The 24,368-nt window shown below is 44.2% G+C and overlaps 1 protein-coding gene across 1 annotated transcript in view; it reads left to right on the top strand.

Annotated features, from left to right (window-relative positions):
- The first annotated feature begins 313 nt into the window (after positions 1 to 313).
- The window catches only part of LOC121558065 (protocadherin Fat 1-like), a 34,060-nt gene continuing 10,005 nt past the window's right edge, over positions 314 to 24,368 (top strand). Inside the window, 18 exon segments of the mRNA XM_045213363.1 lie at positions 314 to 2,395; positions 2,397 to 3,165; positions 4,593 to 4,711; positions 4,852 to 4,947; positions 5,044 to 5,143; positions 7,166 to 7,227; positions 7,360 to 7,615; positions 7,618 to 7,712; positions 16,439 to 16,714; positions 18,612 to 18,822; positions 18,977 to 19,452; positions 19,454 to 19,905; positions 19,907 to 22,038; positions 22,180 to 22,218; positions 22,221 to 22,308; positions 22,432 to 22,435; positions 22,538 to 22,691; positions 22,821 to 23,054. Of these exon segments, the coding sequence (XP_045069298.1) occupies positions 314 to 2,395; positions 2,397 to 3,165; positions 4,593 to 4,711; positions 4,852 to 4,947; positions 5,044 to 5,143; positions 7,166 to 7,227; positions 7,360 to 7,615; positions 7,618 to 7,712; positions 16,439 to 16,714; positions 18,612 to 18,822; positions 18,977 to 19,452; positions 19,454 to 19,905; positions 19,907 to 22,038; positions 22,180 to 22,218; positions 22,221 to 22,308; positions 22,432 to 22,435; positions 22,538 to 22,691; positions 22,821 to 23,054 (7,645 nt within the window).

Consider the following 24,368-nt stretch of genomic DNA (forward strand, 5'->3'; position numbering starts at 1 on the left):
AATTGACTTGTTTTATATAGTTGACTTGTTTTATGCCTGTTAGAGTGCCTGCGTGTGTGTGTGTGTGTGTGTGTGCTCTTTCATCCTACATTTGGACATTTTTGTCATTTAGCAGACGGATCTTATCTTATCTTATCCAGAGCGACTTACAGTGGGCCGTGGGATTTATTTAAGATACTCTTGAAATGTTTAATTGGATTTTGGGATTTGGTTTAAATTGGCTGCATACCTAAGCATAGTAGTTCTCAAAACATACATCCAACTGCAATTTATTCACACTTCAGTCTTTGATTATTACATTTTTTTAGGAGCTATGCTGATGTACGGTGCCAACATGGGAAAGCTCTTCACAGCAATTGTTATTATGCAGATCTTATGGAGTTGCTCAGGAATACCTGGACAGCAGACATCACCATTTCAATTTACACAAACACTATACAATACCACTATATATGAAAACTCAGCTGCCAAAAGCTATGTAGAATGCCCCATTAAAATGGGAATATACATCACAGACCCATCCTGGGACATTCAATACAAAATAGAATCTGGAAATGGAGAGGCTTTATTCAAGGCTGAAGAGTATGTACTGGGAGACTTCCGTTTCCTGCGAATTAGGACCAAAGGAGGCAGCTCTGCTATACTCAACAGGGAAGTGAAGGAGCACTACTCACTGAGAGTCAAAGCACTAAAATGGAGCACCAACGCTGTCGCTCAAACAAGAGTTCAAGTGCGAGTTCTGGACACCAACGATCTCCGGCCTCTTTTCTCACCAACCTCCTACTCAGTCTCCGTGCCTGAAAACGCTGCCATCAGAACCAGCATCGTGAGAGTTACCGCCACCGATGCCGACATCGGCACAAATGGAGAGTACTATTTCAGCTTGGAAGGAGAACACACCGATATGTTTGCCATTCATCCCACCAGTGGGGTGATTACTCTGATGGCCAAACTGGATTATGCTGACCGGAGGCTGTTTGAGATGGATGTCTTGGCGGTAGATCGGGGAATGAAACTCTATGGGAGCAGTGGCTTCAGCAGCACAGCCATGCTGACGGTCAGGGTACTGCAGGCCAATGAGCACGCTCCCATCCTCACAGCTGTTCCCTTAGCTCCATCAAACACAGACACGGACCCTACGTACGCTCTAGTAACCGTGGAAGACAATGATCAAGGGCCTAATGGTGAGATAGCATCACTGAGTATAGTAGCTGGGGACCCACTCCAGCAGTTTAGGGCAGTGAGAACCAGCCCTGGTGGAAAAGAATACAGGGTCAAAGCCATTAAGGATGTGGACTGGGATAGTTGTCACTTTGGATGCAATCTTACACTACAGGCCAAGGATAAAGGTAGCCCACCACAGTTCTCCTCAGCTGAAGTCATTAGAGTGAGATCCCCACGTGTTGATGTAAGGGCTCCTACATTTGAAAAAAGCATTTACAGAGTCAACCTGACAGAATTTGCCCCGTCCAACACTTCTGTTGTAATGGTGAGAGCTATGCCAAATCACCCCATGTTAAAATACTCCTTAAAATACCCCAGGATCCAACAGAACACCCATCCTTTCACTATTAATTCAAACACAGGCTTGATCACAACAACTGCAGCTATCCAAGCCGACCGTGCCAGCAAGTATGACTTTGAGGTGATTATTAACCAAGAACAAGCATCAACCAGGGTGGTCATCAATGTGATTGATGTGAATAATAATGCACCAGTTTTTCAGCAACAGTCCTACAAAGGCAATGTCAATGGAAATGTGCCAGTGGGGACCAGCATCCTCACGGTCAGTGCTAGCGACATGGATGAAGGAGAGAATGGTTACGTTACTTACACCATCGCCAATGTAAACCAACCACAGCCTTTCACCATAGATTACTTCACAGGTGTCATCAGCACTGCCAGGGAATTGGACTATGAGAGGATGCCAAGGGTTTACAACCTCAGAGTCAGAGCTTCAGATTGGGGCTCTCCTTTCTGCCGTGAAGTGGAGACTCCAGTTTCTATTACACTCAACAACCTCAATGACAATGAGCCCTTGTTTGAGAAGGTTGACTGTGAAGTGAGCTTACCAAGATACTACAGGGTTGGTGAGCAGATAGCCGCAGTGTCTGCTATCGATGCAGACGACATGGAAGTGGTTCAGTATGTAATCATAGATGGTAACCACCTTGGTCTTTTTGAGTTGACACCAGACACTGGGGTGTTATCACTAAAATAGCCTTTACATGATGGCGAGGCTGCAAGGTTGACCTTTCACTCCTTACAAATTAGTGCCAACGATGGTGAGACATCAAGTAAGCCAATGTTTGTGAACATCCCAGTCCTGTCTGGTTCAGGAGCCGTCTTCGAACAGTGTGTCGATACAGGACTGGTTGGGCGTCTGGCTGATAAGGGAGGATACAGACGTAGGAACAGCGGTCATTCAGGTTGATGCCACAGATAAAGATTCAGGGGCCAACGGAATCATCAGGTATTCATTGATGGCTGAGTCCGATCACTTTGTCATAGATGACCAGACGGGAGTGGTGAAGGTTAAAAGTCCATTGGACCGGGAGCTCCACCCAACAATTATCCTAAAAGTTGTGGCCTGTGATCAGGCAGTTGATGAACCTCAGATGATTTCTACAGTATCTCTGAAGGTAGTGTTAGAGGATGTCAATGACAACCCTCCTAGGTTTTTCCCCCTCCACCAGCGCGTGAAGGTGCGGGAGGATCTCCCGGTAGGGGCGGTGGTGGTCTGGCTACAGGCCCATGATCCTGACCAAGGTCAGTCTGGACAGGTCCATTTCAGCCTGCTGGACGATGGAGATGGAGACTTTGATGTTGATAAAACAAACGGTGCTGTTCGTATTTTAAGGACCCTGGACTTTGAGAGGAGACCGGTGTATAACCTGACCGCCAGAGCCAAGGATAAAGGGAAACCTGAGTCGTTGTCCTGCACCTGTTTTATTGAAATCTCCATAGTAGATGTGGCTGAGAATCTGCACCAGCCTCAGTTTGCCTCTTTTGTGGATAAGGGAAGTGTGAGAGAAGATGCTCCTATTGGCACAACTATAATGACAGTTACAGCACAGGACAATGACCAAGGTAGAGATGGAAAAATACAGTATTCTATAAGGGACGGATCAGGCCTCGGAGTATTCACCATAGATGAAGAGAGTGGTAAGAGATTCCTTCTTTTTAAAATGATTTTCCCATAAAAAAATTATCACCTTTAACCCTAACCCTGCTATAGCATTGAAATGTACTATATATTGCATGTTGTAACCAGGTGGATGCAATAATGGTCTTCATATATTTTCTTGTTTGGCCAAAACATTTGTCCCTTTAGGCCAACACAACCCTTTATATTTACATTTACATTTTAGTCATTTAGCAGACGCTCTTATCCAGAGCGACTTACAGGAGCAATTAGGGTTAAGTGCCTTGCTCAAGGGCACATTAACGTCATTTAGCAGACGCTCTTAGCCAGAGCGACTCGCAACTTGGTGCGTTCACCCTATAGCCAGTGGGATAACCACTTTACAATTTGGGGGGTTAGAAGGAACACTTTATCCTATCCCAGGTATTCCTTAAAGAGGTGGGGTTTCAAATGTCTCCGGAAGGTGGAGAGTGACTCCGCTGTCCTGGCGTCGTGAGGGAGCTTGTTCCACCATTGGGGTGCCAGAGCAGCGAACAGTTTTGACTGGGCTGAGCGGGAGCTATGCTTCCGCAGAGGAAGGGAGCCAGCAGGCCAGAGGTGGATGAACGCAATGCCCTCGTTTGGGTATAGGGACTGATCAGAGCCTGAAGGTACAGAGGTGCCGTTCCCCTCACTGCTCCATAGGCAAGCACCATGGTCTTGTAGCGGATGCGAGCTTCAACTGGAAGCCAGTGGAGTGTGCGGAGGAGGGGGGTGACGTGAGAGAACTTGGGAAGGTTGAACACCAGACGGGCTGCGGCATTCTGGATGAGTTGTAGGGGTTTAATGGCACAGGTAGTGAGGCCAGCCAACAGCGAGTTGCAGTAGTCCAGACGGGAGATGACAAGTGCCTGGATTAGGACCTGTGCCGCTTCCTGTGTAAGGCAGGGTCGTACTCTCCGAATGTTGTAGAGCATGAACCTGCAGGAGCGGGTCACCGCCTTGATGTTGGCGGAGAACGACAGGGTGTTGTCCAGGGTCACGCCTAGGCTCTTCGCACTCTGGGAGGAGGACACAGCGGAGTTGTCAACCGTGATGGCGAGATCATGGAACGGGCAGTCCTTCCCCGGGAGGAAGAGCAGCTCCGTCTTGCCAGGGTTCAGCTTGAGGTGGTGATCCGTCATCCATACTGATATGTCTGCCAGACATGCAGAGATGCGATTCGCCACCTGGTTATCAGAAGGTATTTAAAACCTGGTTATTCTTGAACTTACTTTGCATTTTCAATGATGTTTTTGACTTATGTCTGGACTTTCAGCTTGTAACGTTTGCTATGTAAAGTAGAGAGCAGAGAGCTGGGATCTCGAGCCATGTGAGAGACCAGAGTTCCCAGTGATGCCTTGCTCAGTGGAAGCTCAGCCCAAACTGTGACTGACATGAAAAATGCATCTTCTCTTTCTCCTCACAGGTGTCATACAGACACAGGAGCTTTTAGACCATGAGACCACCAATCGTTACTGGCTGACTATCTATGGCACCGACCTAGCTGTGGTGCCTCAGTCGTCATTTATGGAGGTCTACATTGAGGTTAGTTTATTGTTGAATTGTGTTCTTTTTGTCTATGTCCCTCTTGTGTATTTATCTTAATGCACACACTGTAGCACTTTGCGATTGTTTTTCAATGACATCCGTGTTACAAATCAAATGTATGATTATTTATTATTCAGGTTGAAGATGTCAACGACAATGCGCCCCAGACCTCCGAGCCTGTCTATTACCCTGATGTCATGGAGAATTCCCCCAATGATGTATCTGTTATCCAGGTCCATACTTCTAGACATACTTTTAAAGAAGCACTTTTATAAACTTCCACTGTCCTCCAAGAGTTGCTGAATGTTCTCTTCTCTTCTGTTATCCAGGTGGAGGCTGTGGACCCTGACTCTGGAAACAGTGACCAGGTCTACTATAAGATAACCAGCGGGAACCCACAGGGATTCTTCAGCATCGACCACCAGACTGGTGAGATCCTAAACACTATTTGTTAATATTTATGCTTTGTATTGTTACAGACTGAGCTTTGTGTGGGACTGTCCTATATTATTGCGTCATCATGTTTAACTGATTTTAGCCAAAGTGTTGTACTTTTCATTATACTGTAAACCATTTGATGTCATAACAAGCGCAACATCCCTGAATATTTCTTCACAGTAGGCTAATTTAAACATGAACATTTTCAGTTTGCATAGACATCACACTCAGTACGAACTTTTTTATGGCAGTTTTATGGCAAGCACTCCCTGTAAAGTAAATGTAACATTGCTAGTCCATTGTAGAGACAGTGTTGCTGTCTGTCTAGCATATATATCTGTGTTTCATGTCAGTGTCAGCTGGGTGAGCCTGGTCCCAGATCTGTATGTGCTTGTTTAGCCAACTCCTTGTTATGTCATGAAACAGTCAGAGGACTTGGCTAATGCAAATACAGATCTGGGACCAGGCTAGAGCTTGATGGCCACAACATGTCATTTAGTTTATTTCTAACACTACACTACTTTCTGTTGTTCCCATGAGAAAGCCCTTGTGCACCCAGCCAACAGGGTTTACTGCCCATGCGAAAGCCCTTGTGCACCCAGCCAACAGGGTTTACTGCCCATGCGAAAGCCCTTGTGCCCCCAGCCAACAGGGTTTACTGCCCATGAGAAAGCCCTTGTGTCCCCAGCCAACAGGGTTTCACTGTAAATCAATCAATTTCATACCACTGCACACACAGCCAGTGGGTGCGTCCCCGATAGCACCCTATTCCCTATATAGTGCACTACTTTTCACCAGTGCTCTGATCAAAAGGAGTGCACTATGTAGGTAATAGGGTGCTATTTGGGACGCAAACTGTATCAGGTTTTAGCTACCAAAGTTTTTGTTCTGAAGAGAACAATGTCAGCATTTTTACAAAGAAAGACCCTGTGGAGAACAGATCCAGCCAAGCAGGAAATGGATACCTCCTCTAACAACTTCCAGACAGTCCTACTGTAGTCTGTAGACCTATCATAGGTTACATTTCCATTTTAGTCATTTAGCGACTTACAGTTAGTGAGTACATACATTTTTCATACTGGCCCCCCGTGGGAATCGAACCCACAACCCTGGCGTTGCAAACGCCATGCTCTACCAACTGAGCTACACGGGGCCTATCCTTAGCTACAGTATTAGAATATATTTTCCCTCTTGGCTTATTTATTTTATACTATAACTGTTGAGAAGAATGAGTTACTTCCATTATGTCATTATTTAATTACTTCATTGTTAAGTCAAGTAGTAATCAAGAACCTTCCCAGCCCTATGTTGTTGTGGACTTTCCCCATCCATAACCTGTGTAGCTCAGTTGGTAGAGCATGGCGTTTGCAACACCAGGGTTGTGGGTTCGATTCCCACGGGGGGCCAGTATGAAAATGTATGCACTCACAAGCTATAAGTCGCTCTGGATAAGAGCGTCTGCTAAAATGTAATAACTAACATAATGCTATGCTATCAACAGGCTTGGGTTACAAAATGTATTTTTTCCCCCCTGCTAATCATACATAGCACACAAAACAGCCATCTTTTATGTGGTTTCAATGGGCAAGGAGCCTCCACATTCAACCTAACAAGCATCCCGTTAAGTCTTGGGAAACAGAACCGTTTTCCTTTCCTCAGAAGATGGCACAAACTGGTTGTAATGGAAGTGGTTAATTTCTTTGGGTTTATGTGCATGAATTTGTGTAAAAAAAACCTGTGTTTATGGCCTAGTGTTTAAGGACCATATATAAAGTAGAACATGCCTGATGGTCTATTCCAGCTCCTCAGGGCTGGGTGGAGCTACATGTACTGAGTACAAAACAGAAACATTCTACAGTATGCCTCTGAAACATACCCATGTTTATTTGCTTTGAATAACGTTAACTCACATTGTCAGTGATGCAAATGGGAGTTTTGCAAGAACACAGGAGTATCTTACATGTAGATCATGACTGTATTAATACAGTCTGTGTTTGATGGATGTCCTGACAGGTTTGGTGACAACCACTTCCAGAAAACTGGACAGAGAGCAGCAAGAGGGAGATACGCTGGAGGTGAACATCTTTTATATGTAGTGTAATCCTATTGGAAATCAATGTCCAATTAATCAAAATATGAATATCTAACATACTGTAAAAGTGACACCTAATGCTTGCATGACCCCTCCCCTCCTCCCCCACACCCAGATCACAGTAACAGACAAAGGCGTCCCAGCCAGGTCCACCGCTGTCCGGGTGGTGGTGAGGGTGCAGGATGAGAATGACAACACCCCACAGTTCCTGGAGAAGATCTATAAGGTCCAGCTCCCAGAGAGGGACAGGGACAGGTCAGAGAGGGAAAGACCAACAGAGAGGAGGGGGGTTGCTAAGATAGAGCCCATCTACAGAGTGATCGCCTCTGACAGAGACACGGGCCCCAACGCTGAGGTCTCTTACAGCATCGAGGGGGAGACGAGCAGGGGAGGTACTTCATCGAACCCAAAACTGGCCATGTGTTCTCCAGAGAGGTCGTCTCGGCAGGACAGAATGACATCCTTACAGTAAGTCTGTACAGCTTGTTGCAGTAGCTACTGTGGTATTACATCTGTTTAACATTGAGATGTATTAAAACATCTATCATATCTATATATTCATTCAACACCAGCCTGCTGCTTCAAACATTGTGCTTAAATATGAACTAGTTAAAGACATGCAGTAAGTCTGCTCAACATGTTACTGATGTATAACATGTGTATTAAGTCTGCTCAACATGCTACTGATGTATAACGTGTATTAAGTCTGCTCAACATGTTACTGATGTATAACATGTGTATTAAGTCTGCTCAACATGTTACTGATGTATAACATGTGTATTAAGTCTGCTCAACATGCTACTGATGTATAACATGTGTATTAAGTCTGCTCAACATGTTACTGATGTATAACATGTGTATTAAGTCTGCTCAACATGTTACTGATGTATAACATGTGTATTAAGTCTGCTCAACATGTTACTGATGTATAACATGTGTATTAAGTCTGCTCAACATGTTACTGATGTATAACGTGTATTAAGTCTGCTCAACATGTTACTGATGTATAACATGTGTATTAAGTCTGCTCAACATGTTACTGATGTATAACATGTGTATTAAGCCTGCTCAACATGTTACTGATGTATAACGTGTATTAAGTCTGCTCAACATGTTACTGATGTATAACATGTGTATTAAGTCTGCTCAACATGTTACTGATGTATAACATGTGTATTAAGTCTGCTCAACATGTTACTGATGTATAACGTGTATTAAGTCTGCTCAACATGTTACTGATGTATAACATGTGTATTAAGTCTGCTCAACATGTTACTGATGTATAACATGTGTATTAAGTCTGCTCAACATGTTACTGATGTATAACGTGTGTATTAAGTCTGCTCAACATGTTACTGATGTATAACGTGTGTATTAAGTCTGCTCAACATGTTACTGATGTATAACGTGTGTATTAAGTCTGCTCAACATGCTACTGATGTATAACGTGTGTATTAAGTCTGCTCAACATGCAACTGATGTATAACATGTGTATTTAGTCTGCTCAACATGTTACTGATGTATAACATGTGTATTAAGTCTGCTCAACATGTTACTGATGTATAACATGTGTATTAAGTCTGCTCAACATGTTACTGATGTATAACGTGTATTAAGTCTGCTCAACATGTTACTGATGTATAACGTGTGTATTAAGTCTGCTCAACATGTTACTGATGTATAGCGTGTGTATTAAGTCTGCTCAACATGCTACTGATGTATAACATGTGTATTAAGTCTGCTCAACATGTTACTGATGTATAACATGTGTATTAAGTCTGCTCAACATGTTACTGATGTATAACATGTGTATTAAGTCTGCTCAACATGCTACTGATGTATAACATGTGTATTAAGTCTGCTCAACATGTTACTGATGTATAACATGTGTATTAAGTCTGCTCAACATGTTACTGATGTATAACATGTGTATTAAGTCTGCTCAACATGTTACTGATGTATAACATGTGTATTAAGTCTGCTCAACATGTTACTGATGTATAACGTGTATTAAGTCTGCTCAACATGTTACTGATGTATAACATGTGTATTAAGTCTGCTCAACATGTTACTGATGTATAACATGTGTATTAAGCCTGCTCAACATGTTACTGATGTATAACGTGTATTAAGTCTGCTCAACATGTTACTGATGTATAACGTGTATTAAGTCTGCTCAACATGTTACTGATGTATAACATGTGTATTAAGTCTGCTCAACATGTTACTGATGTATAACGTGTGTATTAAGTCTGCTCAACATGTTACTGATGTATAACGTGTATTAAGTCTGCTCAACATGTTACTGATGTATAACATGTGTATTAAGTCTGCTCAACATGTTACTGATGTATAACATGTGTATTAAGTCTGCTCAACATGTTACTGATGTATAACATGTGTATTAAGTCTGCTCAACATGTTACTGATGTATAACATGTGTAGTAAGTCTGCTCAACATGTTACTGATGTATAACATGTGTATTAAGTCTGCTCAACATGTTACTGATGTATAACATGTGTATTAAGTCTGCTCAACATGTTACTGATGTATAACATGTGTATTAATTCTGCTCAACATGTTACTGATGTATAACATGAGTATTAAGTCTGCTCAACATGTTACTGATGTATAACATGTGTATTAATTCTGCTCAACATGTTACTGATGTATAACGTGTATTAAGTCTGCTCAACATGCTACTGATGTATAACATGTGTATTAAGTCTGCTCAACATGTTACTGATGTATAACATGTGTATTAAGTCTGCTCAACATGTTACTGATGTATAACATGTGTATTAATTCTGCTCAACATGTTACTGATGTATAACATGTGTATTAAGTCTGCTCAACATGTTACTGATGTATAACATGTGTATTAATTCTGCTCAACATGTTACTGATGTATAACGTGTATTAAGTCTGCTCAACATGCTACTGATGTATAACATGTGTATTAAGTCTGCTCAACATGTTACTGATGTATAACATGTGTATTAAGTCTGCTCAACATGTTACTGATGTATAACATGTGTATTAAGTCTGCTCAACATGTTACTGATGTATAACGTGTATTAAGTCTGCTCAACATGCTACTGATGTATAACAAGTATTTGATACACTGCCGATTTTGCAGGTTTTCCTACTTACAAAGCATGTAGAGGTCTGTAATTTTTATCATAGGTACACTTCAACTGTGAGAGACGGAATCTGCAATTACAGAGATCATACGTTTCCTGTAGGTCTTGACCAGGTTTGCACACACTGCAGCAGGGATTTTGGCCCACTCCTCCATACAGACCTTCTCCAGATCCTTCACGCTTGCTACAGACCCCCCTCAGCCCCCAGCTGTGCCCTGGACACCATATGTGAATTGATTGCCCCCCATTTATCCTCTGAGTTTGTACTGCTTGGTGACCTAAATTGGGATATGCTTAATACCCCAGCCATCCTACAATCCAAGCTAGATGCCCTCAACCTCACGCAAATTATCAACGAACCTACCAGGTACAACCCTAAATCCTTAAACATGGGTACCCTCATAGATATCATCTTGACTAACATACCCTCTAAATACACCTCAGCTGTCTTCAACCAGGATCTCAGCGATCACTGCCTTATTGCCTGCGTCCGTAACGGGTCCGCGGTCAAACAACCACCCCTCATCACTGTCAAACGCTCCCTAAAACACTTTAGCGAGGAGGCCTTCCTAATTGACCTGGCCCAGGTATCCTGGATGGATATAGATCTCATTCCGTCAGTAGAGGATGCCTGGTTGTTCCTTAAAAGTAATTTCCTCTCAATCTTAAATAAACATGCCCCATTCAAAAAATACAGAACTAAGAACCGATATAGCCCCTGGTTCTCCTCAGACTTGACTGCCCTTGACCAGCACAAAAACATCCTGTGGCGTACAGCATTAGCATCAAATAGCCCCCGCGATATGCAACTTTTCAGGGAAGTTAGGAACCAATATACACAAGCAGTCAGGAAAGCAAAGGCTAACTTTTTCAAACAGAAATTTGCATCCTGTAGCACTAACTCCAAAAAGTTTTGGGACACAGTAAGGTCCATGGAGAATAAGAGCACTTCCTCCCAGCTGCCCACTGCACTGAGGCTAGGAAACACTATCACCACCGATAAATCTACAATAATCGAGAATTTCAACAAGCATTTTGCTACAGCTGGCCATGCTTTCCATCTGGCTACCACTAACCCGGCCACCAACTCTGCACCCTCTGCTGCAACTTGCCCATGCCCCCCGCTTCTCCTTCACACAAATTCAGACAGCTGATGTTTTGAAAGCGCTGCAAAATCTGGACCCCTACAAATCAGCTGGGCTAGACAATCTGGACCCTTTCTTCCTAAAACTAGCCGCCGAAATTGTCGCAACCCCTATTACTAGTCTGTTCAACCTCTCTTTCATAACGTCTGAGATCCCCAGAGATTGGAAAGCTGCCGCGGTCATCCCCCTCTTCAAAGGGGGTGACACTCTAGATCCAAACTGTTACAGACCCATATCCATCCTGCCCTGCCTTTCGAAATTATTCGAAAGCCAAGTTAATAAACAGATCATCGACCATTTCGAATACCACCGTACCTTCTCCGCTATGCAATCTGGTTTCCGAGCTGGTCACGGGTGCACTTCAGCCACGCTCAAGGTCCTAAACGATATTATAACCGCGATTGATAATAGACAGTACTGTGCAGCCGTCTTCATCGACCTGGCCAAGGCTTTCGACTCTGTCAACCACCGCATTCTTATTGGCAGACTAAATAGCCTTGGTTTCTCAAATGACTACCTCGCCTGGTTCACCAACTACTTCTCAGATAGAGTTCAGTGTGTCAAATCGGAGGGCCTGTTGTCTGGACCTATGGCAGTCTCTATGGGGGTGCCACAGGGTTCAATTCTTGGGCCGACACTTTTCTCCGTGTATATCAATGATGTCGCTCTTGCTGCTGGTGACTCTCAGATCCACCTCTACGCAGACGACACCATTTTGTATACATCTGGCCCTTCATTGGACACTGTGTTAACAAACCTCCAAACGAGCTTCAATGCCATACAACAATCCTTCAGTAGCCTTCAACTGCTCTTAAACACTAGTAAAACTAAATGCATGCTTTTCAATCGAACGCTGCTAGCACCCGCCCACCCGACTAGAATCACCACTCTCGACGGGTCTGACCTAGAGTATGTGGACAACTACAAATATCTAGGTGTCTGGTTAGACTGTAAACTCAACTTCCAGACTCACATAAAGAATCTCCAATCCAAAGTCAAATCTAGAATCGGCTTCCTATTTCGCAACAAAGCCTCCTTCACTCATGCTGCCAAACATGCCCTCGTAAAACTGACTATCCTACCGATCCTTGACTTCGGCGATGTCATTTATAAAATAGCCTCCAACACTCTACTCAGCAAATTGGATGTAGTCTATCACAGTGCCATCCGTTTTGTCTCCAAAGCCCCATACACTACCCACCACTGTGACCTGTACGCTCTTGTTGGCTGGTCCTCACTACATGGTCGTCGTCAAACCCTCTGGCTCCAGGCCATCTATAAATCACTGCTAGGCAAATCCCCGCCTTATCTTAGCTCATTGGTCACCATAGCAGCTCCCACCCGTAGTCTGCGCTCCAGCAGGTATATCTCACTGGTCATTCCCAAAGCCAACACCTCCTTTGGCCGCCATTCCTTCCAGTTCTCTGCTGCCAATGACTGGAACGAATTGCAAAAATCTCTGAAGCTGGAGACTCTTATCTCCCTCAATAACTTTAAGCATCAGTTGTCAGAGCACCTTACCGATCACTGCACCTGTACACAGCCCATCTGAAATTAGCCCACCCAACTACCTCATCCCTTGTTATTTAATTTGCTATTTTGCACCCCAGTATCTCTATTTGCACATAATCTCTTGCACATCTAGCATTCCAGTGTTAATACTATTGTAATTATTCTGCACTATAGCCTATTTATTGCCTTACCTCCATAACTTGCTACATTTGCACACACTGTATATATATTTTCTGTTGTATCTCTGACTTTGTTTTTTTTTTACCCCATATGTAACTCTGTGTTGTTTTTGTTGCACTACTTTGCTTTGTCTTGGCCAGGTCGCAGTTGTAAATGAGAACCTGTTCTCAACTGGCTTACCTGGTTAAATAAAGGTGAAAAAAAAAAAAAAAAAAAAAAAAGGTTTTGGGGCTGTCGCTGGGCAATACAGACTTTTAGCTCCCTCCAAAGATGTTCTATTGGGTTCAGGTCTGGAGACTGGCTAGGCCACTCCAGGACCTTGAGATGCTTCTTACAAAGCCACTCCTTAGTTGCCCTGGCTGTGTGTTTCGGGTCGTTGTCATGCTGAAAGACCCAGCCACGACCCATATTCAATGCTCTTACTGAGGGAAGGAGGTTGTTGGCCAAGATCTCGCGATACATGGCCCCATCCATCCTCCCCTCAATACGGTGCAGTCGTCCTGTCCCCTTTGCAGAAAAGCATCCCCAAAGAATGATGTTTCCACCTCCATGCTTCACGGTTGGGATGGTGTTCTTGGGGTTGTACTCATCCTTCTTCTTCCTCCAAACACGGCAAGTGGAGTTTAGACCAAAAAGCTCTATTTTTGTCTCATCAGACCACATGACCTTCTCCCATTCCTCCTCTGGATCATCCAGATGGTCATTGGCAAACTTCAGACGGGCCTGGACATACGCTGGCTTGAGCAGGGGGACCTTGCGTGCGCTGCAGGATTTTAATCCATGACGGCGTAGTGTGTTACTAATGGTTTTCTTTGAGACTGTGGTCCCAGCTCTCTTCAGGTCATTGACCAGGTCCTGCCGTGTAGTTCTGGGCTGATCCCTCACCTTCCTCATGATCATTGATGCCCCACGAGGTGAGATCTTGCATGGAGCCCCAGACCGAGGGTGATTGACCGTCATCTTGAACTTCTTCCATTTTCTAATAATTGCGCCAACAGTTGTTGCCTTCTCACCAAGCTGCTTGCCTATTGTCCTGTAGCCCATCCCAGCCTTGTGCAGGTCAACAATTTTATCCCTGATGTCCTTACACAGCTCTCTGGTCTTGGCCATTGTGGAGAGGTTGGAGTCTGTTTGATTGAGTGTGTGGACAGGTGTCTTTTATACAGGTAACGAGTTCAAACAGGTGCAGTTAATACAGGTAATGAGTGGAGAACAGGAGGGCTTCTTAAAGAAAAACTAACAGGTCTGTGAGAGCTGGAATTCTTACTGGTTGGTAGGTGATCAAATACTTATGTCATGCAATAAAATGCAAATTAATTACTTAAAAATCATACAATGTGATTTTCTGGATTTTTGTTTTAGATTCCGTCTCTCACAGTTGAAGTGTACCTATGATAACAATTACAGACCTCTACATGCTTTGTAAGTAGGAAAACCTGCAAAAATCGGCAGTGTATCAAATACTTGTTCTCCCCACTGTATATCTCACTAGATCAGGACATTTAAGCCTCCATATATCTACTAGTTCTAATGTATCCATGACATTCACGATTTCCTTAAGAGCATGTGGGTGATTGTTTGTGGTGTGATTTCCTTTACGGTCCATTGAGCTATTTAAAACAGTATTATAATCCCCCACCATAATAATATTGTCTTGAATTGCTTGCAGGGTTGATAATTTATTATATATATTGTCAAAGAAGTGTGGATCATCATTATTTGGTCCGTAAATGTTAATGAGCCATATCTGTTTATTGTCCAATAACATATTTAAAATAATCCATCCTCCTTGCGTATCTATTTGGACAATTTGCACATTCGGATCGAAAATACTATTAATTAATATCATCACCCCTTTTGAATTTCTTTGCCCATGGGAGAAGTATATTTAGCCCCCCCATTCCTTTTTTCCCGCAACTTCATCTAGAATTGTTGAATGAGTTTCCTGTAAACAATAGATATTATATTCCTTCTCTTTGAGCCATGTAAATATTGTTCTTCTTTTGTTATTATCAGCTAAGCCATTACAATTATAACTGGCTATACTTATTTCACCATACACCATAATGAGATACAAGTTTGAAGTCTATTTATCATTATATATGTTTGTAAATTTACCAATAAAAAATACCGTAATGATTGAGTGTCCATATAGCTGTACCATGATATTTGCATTGCTACTAAGTATTGTCATCCCAGTGACAATTGCTACTAATTGTTCTCCACTAATTCCCCCGCTAAAGCCCCTCCCCATCCCAAGTTGAGCCGTCATCCCAGTGATCGGCATCCCACCCACATCCCTCCGGATTCCCAGGGCCCCGAGAGGCCAGGACCCATCCATCGAAAACAGCACACAGTGCCACGCACAAAACAGAAGCAGATGAACCGCCAAAAGCATTTCCAATGCTGTCACCTCTATATATAACTATTTAAAAATATATATCTATTCAAATATCTTGCATATCTTATTTTCCATAATTATCAATTAATATGCGTAATAATGTCGGCAGTTCATGCGTGGGATTTTAACATATAACCCGGATTGCCATTGTATTACATTTAATTTATTGACAAGCAATTATTATCCTAGCAAATAATTACCGTGGTCCATCCCATACCCCCCCAACATCTCCACCCCCCCCACAACAGATGCCGGACAAACACACACGCACCTACTCACATACTCCAACACACTCAACCCCCCTCCTCCACAATCCACCATAAAATCAGATACTCAACGGTTGTTATATCCCAGAGCCCAACTCAAGAAAGGACCTGATTTACGAGTGCACATACAGTTACAGCTGATTGAGAAAGCATGCAAGTTTGAGCAGAAATTGACAACAATGTGAGATTTGATTAATCTACTAAATCCTAGGTGATGGAGATCAGATCCGCCCTCTTCACCTGAGACACAAACACTCTGGTCCCCCGTTGTAACCATTGTTCCCAAGCATCTCCGTGCAGTCAGACCTTTGATTATTTTGTGCCACCTGGGCCACAATGATAAGCCCCCCTCTTTGAAACCCCCTCTCTTACTGTTAAGTTAATTTGCAAGATGTTGGAAATCGGTGCAACAAATACTTACACAGCAATGCATGATTTGCATACTGTTGTAACTAAATGCATTTTGAAACAAACAGCCTCTTTTCAATTTGAAGTATGTTGAAAATTGGTGCAACAAATACACAGCCTCTGTCTTCATTTTTCTAGGTGTTCATCACAGTGATTGACACCAACAACCACCGGCCCCAGTTCTCTCAGCCCCAGTATGAGGTCAGCATCCCAGAGGACACAGTACCAGAGACAGGCATCCTGCAGCTCAGTGCCACAGACAGAGACCAGAGGAACAAGCTATCCTTCACTCTGCTGAGCAGCACTGATCTCTTCAGCCAGAGGAGGTTCAGGCTGGACCCTGGAACGGGACAGCTCTACACCACAGAACCGCTGGACCATGAGGTCATGCACAAACACACCCTCACTGTCATGGTAAGACAACACTAGGTATCTACTGCCACACCCTCACTGTCATGGTAAGACAACACTAGGTATCTACCGCCACACCCTCACTGTCATGGTAAGACAACACTAGGTATCTACCGCCACACCCTCACTGTCATGGTAAGACAACACTAGGTATCTACCGCCACACCCTCACTGTCATGGTAAGACAACACTAGGTATCTACCGCCACACCCCCACTGTCATGGTAAGACAACACTAGGTATCTACCGCCACACCCTCACTGTCATGGTAAGACAACACTAGGTATCTACCGCCACACCCCCCACTGTCATGGTAAGACAACACTAGGTATCTACCGCCACACCCTCACTGTCATGGTAAGACAACACTAGGTATCTACCGCCACACCCTCACTGTCATGGTAAGACAACACTAGGTATCTACCGCCACACCCCCACTGTCATGGTAAGACAACACTAGGTATCTACCGCCACACCCTCACTGTCATGGTAAGACAACACTAGGTATCTACCGCCACACCCTCACTGTCATGGTAAGACAACACTAGGTATCTACCGCCACACCCTCACTGTCATGGTGAGACAACACTAGGTATCTACCGCCACACCCTCACTGTCATGGTAAGACAACACTAGGTATCTACCGCCACACCCCCACTGTCATGGTAAGACAACACTAGGTATCTACCGCCACACCCTCACTGTCATGGTAAGACAACACTAGGTATCTACCGCCACACCCTCACTGTCATGGTAAGACAACACTAGGTATCTACCGCCACACCCCCCACTGTCATGGTAAGACAACACTAGGTATCTACCGCCACACCCCCACTGTCATGGTAAGACAACACTAGGTATCTACCGCCACACCCTCACTGTCATGGTAAGACAACAGTAGGTATCTACCGCCACACCCTCACTGTCATGGTAAGACAACACTAGGTATCTACCGCCACACCCTCACTGTCATGGTAAGACAACACTAGGTATCTACCGCCACACCCTCACTGTCATGGTAAGACAACACTAGGTATCTACCGCCACACCCTCACTGTCATGGTAAGACAACACTAGGTATCTACCGCCACACCCTCACTGTCATGGTAAGACAACACTAGGTATCTACCGCCACACCCTCACTGTCATGGTAAGACAACACTAGGTATCTACCGCCACACCCTCACTGTCATGGTAAGACAACACTAGGTATCTACCGCCACACCCTCACTGTCATGGTAAGACAACACTAGGTATCTACCGCCACACCCTCACTGTCATGGTAAGACAACACTAGGTATCTACCGCCACACCCTCACTGTCATGGTAAGACAACACTAGGTATCTACCGCCACACCCTCACTGTCATGGTAAGACAACACTAGGTATCTACCGCCACACCCTCACTGTCATGGTAAGACAACACTAGGTATCTAACGTATCTGTGTCCCAGATGGCACGCTATTCCCTTTATAGTGCACTACTTTTGACCATGGCCCACAAAAAATAGTGCACTATATAGGGAGGAGGGTGCTATTATTTGGAACGCACATTGAGTCATGTATCACTCATAACACGCAAATCAAGCTGATAAACAAGTATTTTAAATCAGATCAAGCTGATAAACAAGCCTTTCAAATCAGATCAAGCTGATAAACAAGCCTATCAAATCAGATCAAGCTGATAAACAAGCCTTTCAAATCAGATCAAGCTGATAAACAAGCCTTTCAAATCAGATCAAATCAAGCTGATAAACAAGCCTTTCTGTGTCACTGTGTGGATGTCTTGGTTGATGTTTTGGTTGAGAAACAGGCCTGTAGGAATAACTTGTACAGTGTAGCACCTACCCAGGTGAGATATATGGTATTTTATATGAGTCCTGTGATCCATGTGTTTTCCAGGTGCGTGATGATGATGTGCCTGTAAAGCGTAACCTGGTCAGAGTGATAGTTAACGTGGAGGACACCAATGATAACACCCCCTGGTTCACCAGCTCCCAGTACTCAGGCCAGGTGTTTGAGTCAGCCGCTGTGGGATCGGCTGTACTTCAAGTTACTGCTCAGGACCGAGACAGAGGAAGCAATGCAGAGATCAGCTACATCATAGAGTCAGGTACAGTACTGTTCCTACCACACTGTTGAAAATATGACTCTGTGTACCATTACTTTTTAGTCTTTGACTATTAATTAGTAACTACAGTACACCAGACTGTAGAATAACAATCCATGCTGCTACTAATTTCTCTTTTGCTGTTTTCCCTTCACAGGGAACGAGGACAACTCGTTTGCTATCGATCTAGTCCTGGGGACCATTACAGTGGCGAAGGAGCTTGATCGTGATGACAAGAGTCAGTTGGAGCTGGCTGTAAAGGCGTCAGACAGAGGAGAGCCTCCACTGAGTGCGGTGACAACAGTACGTATAGCTGTCACTGTGCCAGATAACGCCAGGCCCAGGTTCCCTGAGGAGGAGATCTCAGCTGTTATCAGTGAGACAGCCCCTGTAGGGAGCTTAGTGACTCTAGTCTCTGCCTGCGGTCACTCTTCTGTCCTCTACCAGATCAGAGAGGGAAATGTCAACAACGCCTTCGATATCAATCCAACGTCTGGTGTTGTTGTCACTCAGAGGCTGTTGGACTATGAGAGTGTGTCTTCATACAGACTGACCGTGCAGGCCACCAACATGGCGGAGATGGTGAACTATGTTACAGTCCGTATTCACCTCAGAGATGAGAATGATGCAGATAGATTCAGCAGTGGGTCAAGTTGTCAGGCAGATAACCACAGTGGATAAAGACACTGGTAGGAATGCTGAGATCAAATACCAGCTAAAAGAAGACTGGGGATATTTTCAGATCAGCCCCTCAGGGGAAATCTCTCTCAAAAGGACCATTCACCCAAAAGACGTTGACAAAAAGTTTGCGATCAGCGTCATCGCTAAAGACAGAGGGGACCTATCTCTCTCAGCGACAGTGGAGGTGGCGGTGACGGTGGTGAGCAAAGCCGTGCCTGTGTTTGAGAAATCCTCCTATGACATAGTTATACCAGAGGATGTTCCAGTAGACACCTCTATTGTGAAGATCCAGGCCAAAGCCTCAGAGGGACTAAGGACTGTCTATAGCATCTCTGAGGGAGACCCTTTAGGTCAGTTCTCCATTAGTTTCATCACTGGTGTCTTCCATGTTGTACAGCCGTTGGACCCACCCAGCATACAGACTTAGCATCCGAGCCTCAGACTCACTTACAGGGGCTCACTCTGAAGTTTTCCTTGACATTATCTTGGAGGACGTCAATGATAATGCACCGACTTTCAAAGAGAGGTTATATGAGGCTAGTGTGTCTGAGTCGGCTGACATTGACTCGTCAGTGTTACAGGTGTCTGCCATAGACTCAGACTCAGGCAACAACAAAGTGCTGTTTTACCAGTTAGTGGAGGAGGGGGGTGGCTCCTCAGATTACTTCACCATTGACCAAGACAGTGGGGTGATCATGACATCTGGCCTGTTAGACTATGAGGTGGGACCACAACATAGGTTGGTGGTCAGAGCTGTGGATGGGGGTGTCCCTGCCCAGTCCAGTGAGGTCCCAGTCATCATCTCAGTGACAGACATCAATGACAACCCACCAGTCTTCACTCAGCATCTGTATAAGGCTATGGTCAGCCAGCTGGCCGAAAGGGGTCATTTTGTAGCCTGTGTGAGGACCTCTGATGCTGACCTGTCAGACACTGACCGCCTGGAGTAATCCCTACTCTCTGGCAATGAGGACTCCAGCTTCATCATAGACGGAAGGAGTGGAGAGATTGTCATATCGAACCACCGCAAGCTGAACATGGAGCCACTGTATAACCTCAGTGTCTCTGTGTCTGATGGGCTTTATAGTAGTGGATGTAACGTCCAGGTCACAGTGATCACTTCTAACCTCCACAGCCCCTCTTTCTCCCACACTGACTCTGTTATAGAGCTGTTGGAGAACTCCCCTGTTGGCATGTTGGTCACTCAAGTCACAGCTACCGATAAAGATACAGGAGTGTATGGCAAGGTGACATATTACATAGTCAATGACGTCGCAAAGGATAAATTCACTATCAATGAAAATGGGGAGATTTTTACTGTGGAAATCTTAGACAGAGAGAATGTAATCAGTAGCCTAATCTCTATTAGTCTGATGGCTACAGATGGAGGGGGAAAGCTAGGCTTCACCACTGTCAACGTGATCCTGACGGATGTTAACGATAACGCTCCTCAGTTCAGGGCAGCAGAATACAAAGCCAATATTCCCAGGGATGTCGCTGAAGGAACTATCATAGTCAGAGTTACTGCTGTGGACGCAGACGAAGGCAGCAATGCTGACATCACATACACTGTAGAATCTGAGGTGGGAGGTTTTGACATACATCCTCTCAATGGTGATGTAATCGCCAAAGACAATTTTACGACTTATAAAAATGACCTATTTTCCTTTTATGTGAGTGCTAAAGACGCTGGAGATCCACCTAAACAAACTGTGGTGCCAGTATACATCAGACTACTGCCCAAGGAGGTGACAGTGCCAAAACTAGTTGAGTTACAGAAGAGATGGTCAGTCAGTGAGGGCCTTCCTATAGGTTCTGAGATTGATGTCATCCAAGAGAGTGAGCAGCCTTTGATATACAACCTTGTTAAAGGCAGTACCCCTGAGAGCAACCAAGACCAAGTCTTCGTTGTCAACACAGACACAGGGAAGCTCAAACTAGCTAAACGTCTTGACTTTGAATACACTAAATGGTACCGGCTGACTCTGCAGGCACAGGGCGACCTAGAGGGCATTGACGTGATTACTACTGCCCACCTCCATATTCAGGTACAGGACGTCAACGATAACAGTCCACAGTTTGAATCGGACTCTTACAGATCATTTGTTGTTGAGAACCTACCTAGAGGAACCTCAGTGATTCAGGTGAGGGCTACTGATCTAGACTCAGGAGTGAACGGCCAGGTTACATACAGTCTGGACCAGTACCAAAACTCTGTAGAGGTCCTGGGGATATTTGCTGTGGATGGAGAGTCAGGGTGGGTCACAACACTGAAGGAGCTGGACCGGGAGCAGCAGGACCGGTACTCAGTAGCAGTACTGGCTACAGACAGAGGGCATGACGGGAGGCTGAATGCCACTGCCACAGTGGAGGTGACAGTGGTGGACGTGAATGACAATCCCATGCGCTTCACGGAGGAGGTGTTCAGGGCCAGCGTCAGTGAGGACATCCCCGTTCCTAGCAGGGCCATAGCAGTCCTGAGGACCACCGACAGAGACTCTGAAGACCTCAACAAGCCAATCTGCTGTTTCATCACAGGTACTCTGGCTGGCTTGAGTGGACAGATTGTCTTTGAATTACAGAATTTTACAGGGATGTTTCAGTTGCTTACATCAGTTTTGTATACTTTTGCAAGATTGTTTGTTACCCTGAATGTCATATTTCCTTTGCCTCTCCCAGGAGGTGATCCACGGGCTCAGTTTGGCCTGGAGCACTCTCAGGGGAGTGGAGGGTGGTGGTGAGGAGAGCTCTGGACAGGGAGGAGAGGGACAGCTACCTCCTGAACGTCACTGCTACCGACGGCCTACAGTAATATGACGTCCTATGAAGTTTCTTTGTAATATGAAGTCCTATGAAGTTTATTTGTAATATGAAGTCCTGTGAAGTTTCTTTGTAATATGAAGTCCTGTGAAGTTTCTTTGTAATTTGAAGTCCTGTGAAGGTTCTTTGTAATACGAAGTCCAAAAGTTTCAATGTATTTTGTTGAGTTTCTTACAGAGTTGTTTACTTCATGTAACGTCCATGACTTCCTCTACAGGCTCTCCATGCCCAGACAGTCCCTGAGAACACTCCTGAAGGGAGGCTGGTCCTGCGAGTCTCTGCCACTGATGCAGACATCCAATCCAACGCTCAGATCTCATACACTCTCTCTGGAGATGGAGCTGATTACTTTAGCATTGAATCAGACACAGGTACTGTATATGAGTCAGACACATAATCATCATGTTTGTTGAAAATTGTTCACCAAATGTTACTAGTAAATGTTCTAAGAGTGGAGCCTTCTAAGAGACGTAGTTGTCTGTGCTGTGTGTTCTCTGAAGGCCAGCTGAAAACCCTGTTGCCGTTGGACCGCGAGGAGAGGGATGTGTACAGTCTGGTGGTGCAAGTGGAGGATGGAGGACAGCGTTACTGCCAGGCTAATGTGGTGATAACAGTGGGAGATGTCAATGATAACGCTCCTGAGTTCACAGCTGACCCCTACCCTGTCACTGTCTTTGAGAACACTGAGATAAACACGTATGTGGCACGGCTATAGGCCACTGATCTGGATGCAGGTAAGAGGCTTTATATTAAGGCCTTTTAGGATCTAATGCATTAACGTGCCAAAAAGTATTCATGTTATGATAAGATATATCCTGTTATTAGACATAACTAATGTAATAAATGTGCACCAAATAATTACGATTTACGGATCAATTATAATAGATGGCTGATGTAATGAATAAAGAGCCTTGAGAAAAGTCCTAATTCACATTCAAAAGAAATGGTTGGTGTGGTATACCTTTTGAAATTAGTCTCGCAGAAGTTTCCAAAGTCATAATGAACTTGTAAGCACTGGTTGCTCTTTGTTGCCAAGCAATCAATTATGAAGTAAGACAGAGAATGAGGTCTGTGCTTTATCCCGGCATTAACGCAAGACACACACACACACACACACACACACACACACACATTAACACACAGCGCAGACTGATGGAATTATTCAACTGAAAAAAGATTGCTTTGATGATGAACTGACATAATGTTATTTAGTCTGTGTCACGATCGTCAAAAGGAGTGGACCAATGCGCAGCGTGGAATGCGAACATATTTTATTATTATTCACCACACGAACAAAAACAACAAAACGATACGTGAAGTCCTTGGGTACATACACAAACCAACACGGAACAAGATCCCACAAAACACAAGTGCCAAACGGCTGCCTAAGTATGGTTCCCAATCAGAGACAACAAGCAACAGCTGATTCACGTTGCCTCTGATTGAGAACCACCCTGGCCAACATAGAAACACATGAACTAGAAACTGAAACAATGAACACAAAACATAGACTCTACACACCCTGGCTCAACATAAAAGAGTCCCTAGAGCCAGGGCGTGATAGTCTGTTATTGACAGTGGTCCTTTCCTCTTAACGGTCAAGCCTAAATATTCCTCAAATCCACTTAAACAACAGCAAGCTGTGTAAATAATATTTCCTCTCCAACCAACCAACCCACAGGAAAACAACAACAACATAATTAAAGACTTCCTCTATATGGACTTCATGCAGTGAGTGAGTGATTGATACAGAAAGTTCATGATAGTGCTTTTGTCCATTTGTCCTCGGCAATACAAGTATAAAGAGATGGTATCCACTATACATTAGGTAGTTTGCTTCAGTCAACAGCCCTAACCAAGGTGAAAACACACTTATACATGGCCAATAATATATATACAGTATATATTTTAAAACACTCACACTTGTAATTTCCTACTAGCATCTACTTTGCTGATTACTACTTTATTGAGGAAAAATGTACTTACTATGACTGTGAAATGTGGTTGTCTAACCTAGCTATCTTAAGATGAATGCACTAACTGTAAGT

This window comes from Coregonus clupeaformis, unplaced genomic scaffold, assembly GCF_020615455.1.
Source record: "Coregonus clupeaformis isolate EN_2021a unplaced genomic scaffold, ASM2061545v1 scaf0106, whole genome shotgun sequence".
In the NCBI taxonomy this organism is placed as follows: domain Eukaryota; kingdom Metazoa; phylum Chordata; class Actinopteri; order Salmoniformes; family Salmonidae; genus Coregonus; species Coregonus clupeaformis.